General features: G+C 39.0%; 1 protein-coding gene across 1 annotated transcript; it reads left to right on the top strand.

Moving 5' to 3' along the window:
- Positions 1-699: 699 nt before the first annotated feature.
- Positions 700-3848, top strand: LOC114734505 (sugar carrier protein C). Its single transcript, XM_028922151.1, has 4 exons — positions 700-875; positions 955-1277; positions 2260-2889; positions 3216-3848. The coding sequence occupies exons 1-4, from the start codon at positions 743-745 to the stop codon at positions 3693-3695; spliced, it is 1566 nt and encodes a 521-aa protein (XP_028777984.1). The 5' UTR covers positions 700-742; the 3' UTR covers positions 3696-3848.
- The last annotated feature ends 330 nt before the right edge of the window (positions 3849-4178 follow it).

Here is a 4178-nt window from a genome sequence, read left to right as displayed (position 1 = left end):
TTGTCTGGACAATGAGAGGTTTACGGATTGCAGGAAGAAATTATCTTTATTTATATCTTTATTTTTATCATAATCTTCTAAATATAATCAAAATTACGTTAATGTATTATCTATGAACCAAGTTGATAAGTAGAGTTATTTAATTATATATCTATTGGTGTGATTGATACAAATATTTTATTTTGAAAATCCATATAATTAAAAAAATTTCGATACTATGATTTGAATCTTATTGGAAGAGGTGTCTAAATATTTAGTGTTTAACAGTATCTCAAATAGGATTGTATACATGTGCTTAGCAAAAAATTTTGAGTAATTTTAAAATTATAGTTATTTTTAAGGATAATAATGATAATGATTATTTATAGGTGTAAAGATATTTATAAATTTTTGGTAAAAAATAATTTATAAATTTAGTTTGGCCAAAAATATAATTTATAAATTTAAATAACTTCAAAAATATTTTTTAAAATATTATATAAAATTCCTAGGTTTTAATAGTACTTTTAAATTTAAATTTCGAATTTTAAAGTAATCAAACCTTTGTGGGTCTTTTATCCTATTCTCACTAAGATAGGGTATCTACACGGATTTTTCGCTTCTTTAAGCTCAACTAGGAAGCTCAATGTCAAATTGTCAAGGCCTCCTCGTCTATATAATATCCTCCCGTTGCCCGTTGGAAGAACCTCATATCGTCTCTTGCTTCCAGTTTCGCGATCTCTGTGTCTTATTTTGAGAGAAAATGCCGGCCGTCGGAGGAATCGGAGGAGGTGGCGGGAGGGAGTATCCCGGCAACCTCACTGTGTTCGTGACGATAACATGTATAGTTGCAGCTATGGGTGGTCTGATCTTCGGCTACGATATTGGGATTTCCGGTATGATCACAAGAAAGCGTTTGTTTGTTTCTCGAGAAAACCCAAAGAATGGATCTGACTTTCTGTGTTTGTTACTCAGGTGGTGTGACGTCGATGGATCCGTTTCTGGAGAAGTTCTTCCCGTCGACTTACCGGAAAAAGAACCTCGAAAAGTCGACCAACGAGTACTGTCAGTACGACAGTCAGGTACTGACGATGTTCACGTCGTCGCTGTACCTGGCGGCGCTTCTGTCGTCGATAGTCGCGTCCACCGTGACGCGTAAGTTTGGCCGGAAATTGTCGATGCTCTTAGGAGGTGTTCTGTTCTTCGCCGGAGCTCTGATCAATGGCTTCGCAAAAGCCGTTTGGATGTTGATTCTTGGTCGGATCTTGCTCGGATTCGGTATCGGATTCGCCAATCAGGTATGTTTGTCTCCAATTTTCCGGAATTTGAATTTTCCTTGGAACCTGGGGACTGATAAATTCTCATTTTCTGATTATGGTCATAAAGTTTTTCTAGGATAACACCAACATGGGCATGTCTAGGATATTATTCTCTGGGGAAATACTAGATAACAAAAATTGCTTTGTGTCTATCTCCATAAAACACGAAATCACACGAGTTTATTCTATCTGGTCTGTTTTCCTATTTTCTAACTTTTTTCCCAGATCTGTTTACGCATACTGCCTTTTATTCCTGAATTTATTTTCTGGGGAAATATGGCGTTTTAAACATTAGAGAGTTACTAATCTGAAGAGAACTTTTTCACCTAGAATTTATGATCTATTAAGAGCTTGGCTCATTGGCTGTAACTGTTGACTTATCCGTTTCACTGATTAGTCGGCTTCTTCTGGCCTGTTTGGTTGCCGAGAAAATGAAACACTACCTCACCCAAATTTTCTCTTCCCTTACCTCAGGCGGGATTTGAGACCGAAAGCCGAATTTGGACAACAAACATGGAAGCCTCTTTATTATAATTCCATTTTCTCATTATTTAAAAACGCTGAAATTATCGGGCCATCGTTTTTCTTTGCACAATTGCACGTGACATCATCGCGGTTTCCTCTTTTCTTGACTTTATTATCGACCGGTTCGAATTGAAATTTTTAAGTTTTCACATTATAAAGAGAAAAAGAAAAAGAAAATCCATATTTATTAAGGAGGTGTTTGGATAGAAACCAAACCATGGTTTCAAAAGTGCTTTTACGGATTACGAAATAAATATGTGGAGGAGGTTACCTCGTTTTGCGGAAAAGTGCTTCTAAAACCACGGTTTTGAGACACCCAAACAGGCTCTAAATGCAACTTGTAGCGTTCCTTTTTTATTTTCCACGCCTATGAATTAAATTATTAATTTATTATTTCCCCTTTTTGTTCGTTTGTGTCGTCTTCTTCCTTTTTCAGTCTGTGCCACTGTACCTCTCAGAGATGGCTCCATACAAATACAGAGGAGCTCTGAACATAGGCTTTCAATTATCAATCACCATCGGAATTCTAATAGCCAACGTACTGAACTACTTCTTCGCAAAGATCAAAGGAGGTTGGGGATGGCGGCTGAGCTTAGGTGGAGCAATGGTGCCGGCGCTGATCATCACAGTCGGGTCGCTTCTTCTTCCCGACACACCGAACTCCATGATCGAACGAGGAGATCACGACGGAGCGAGGAAGAAGCTCCAGAAAGTCCGAGGGATCGACGACGTCGACGAGGAGTTCAACGACCTGGTGACGGCAAGTGAAGCGTCGAAGCAAGTGGAGCATCCATGGCGGAACCTGTTGCAGAGGAAGTACCGGCCACATCTCACCATGGCCATACTGATCCCCTTCTTCCAGCAATTCACTGGAATCAATGTGATCATGTTCTATGCGCCTGTGTTGTTCAATTCAATTGGGTTTAAAGATGATGCGGCTCTCATGTCTGCTGTCATCACTGGTTTGGTTAATGTGGTTGCCACCACGGTCTCCATCTACGGAGTCGACAAGTGGGGACGAAGAAAGCTCTTTCTTGAGGGTGGGGTCCAAATGCTCGTATGCCAGGTACATTTTTCTCACCGCTAGTATTGCCAGTGTTTTCTGACTAACTTGAGAGTCAAGAACACCTTTGATGACTTTCGTTGCAACGTGTTCTTCTGGTGTTAAATTCTTTTAAATGACTTGAACATAACACGCACACAAACTAAGAAGTGGGGTCGGGTCTAGCAAAAAGGATGAGCCCTCCCAACGTATAAACAGTGTCCGTATCTGGAGCAGGCCTAGTAATTAGTTAAAAAAAAATTGGGAATGGTCCCTAGTTAAAAATACGCCTTATGACCAAATTAGTTCTATACATGAACTGAAGTAGTTTGTGATAATGCTTGACACAGGCTGTGGTTGCCACTTGCATTGGAGCCAAGTTTGGGACTGATGGGAACCCAGGGGATTTACCAAAGTGGTACGCAGTGGTGGTGGTTCTGTTCATCTGCATCTACGTGGCAGGCTTCGCGTGGTCGTGGGGCCCACTAGGATGGTTGGTCCCCAGTGAGATATTTCCGTTGGAGATCCGGTCCGCAGCTCAGAGCGTGAACGTCTCAGTGAACATGCTCTTCACCTTCTTCGTGGCACAAGTTTTCTTGACGATGCTCTGTCACATGAAGTTTGGGCTCTTCATCTTCTTTGCCTTCTTCGTGCTCGTCATGTCCATCTTCATCTATTACTTCCTTCCTGAGACCAAAGGAATTCCCATTGAAGAGATGGGTAGAGTTTGGAAGACGCATTGGTTCTGGGCGAAGTATGTGGCAAGTGATGAAGATTATGAGAATGGGGTTCAAATGACCAAAGGAGGTCAAGATATCAAGAATGTGTAATTAGTTTCGGTTTCTAATTGGGTCTGAGATTTAAGGTTCTTTTTCTTTTTCTTTTTTTTTCACTTTGGGTTTAATTTACTGGTTTAAATGTAATTTCTTGTCACTGCGAATATAATTCGAATACTTGCCCGCAACGAAAGCGCGTTTGATATATTCGGAGAAACTGCCAAAGGAGGTCAATTATATAATAATGAAAATAGTAATATTGTCAGACCAAGAAATTGCCAATTAGTCCACCATCAAATAATTGGAAAAGTTTTTTGCTAAAAAAAACTCATAATTAGAAAAGTTGATTAAAATTCATTAAAGACAATAAATATATAAATAATGTAACTTATTTTCTTAAAATGATCTTATTCATGGAGATGGCGAGTAGGAGAGAATGAGTGGGAAAAAAATAAAAAAAATGAATAGAAAAAATATATGAAAAGGACAAATATTTAATTAGAGGTAAAAATAAAAAAAATAGATCAAATGATTCAA

This window comes from Neltuma alba, unplaced genomic scaffold (genome assembly GCF_004799145.2).
Source record: "Neltuma alba isolate B1F8T4 unplaced genomic scaffold, ASM479914v2 tig00000426_pilon, whole genome shotgun sequence".
NCBI lineage: Eukaryota > Viridiplantae > Streptophyta > Magnoliopsida > Fabales > Fabaceae > Neltuma > Neltuma alba.
Note: the sequence above shows the minus strand (reverse complement) of the source record. Positions and strands in the feature narration are given on the sequence as shown.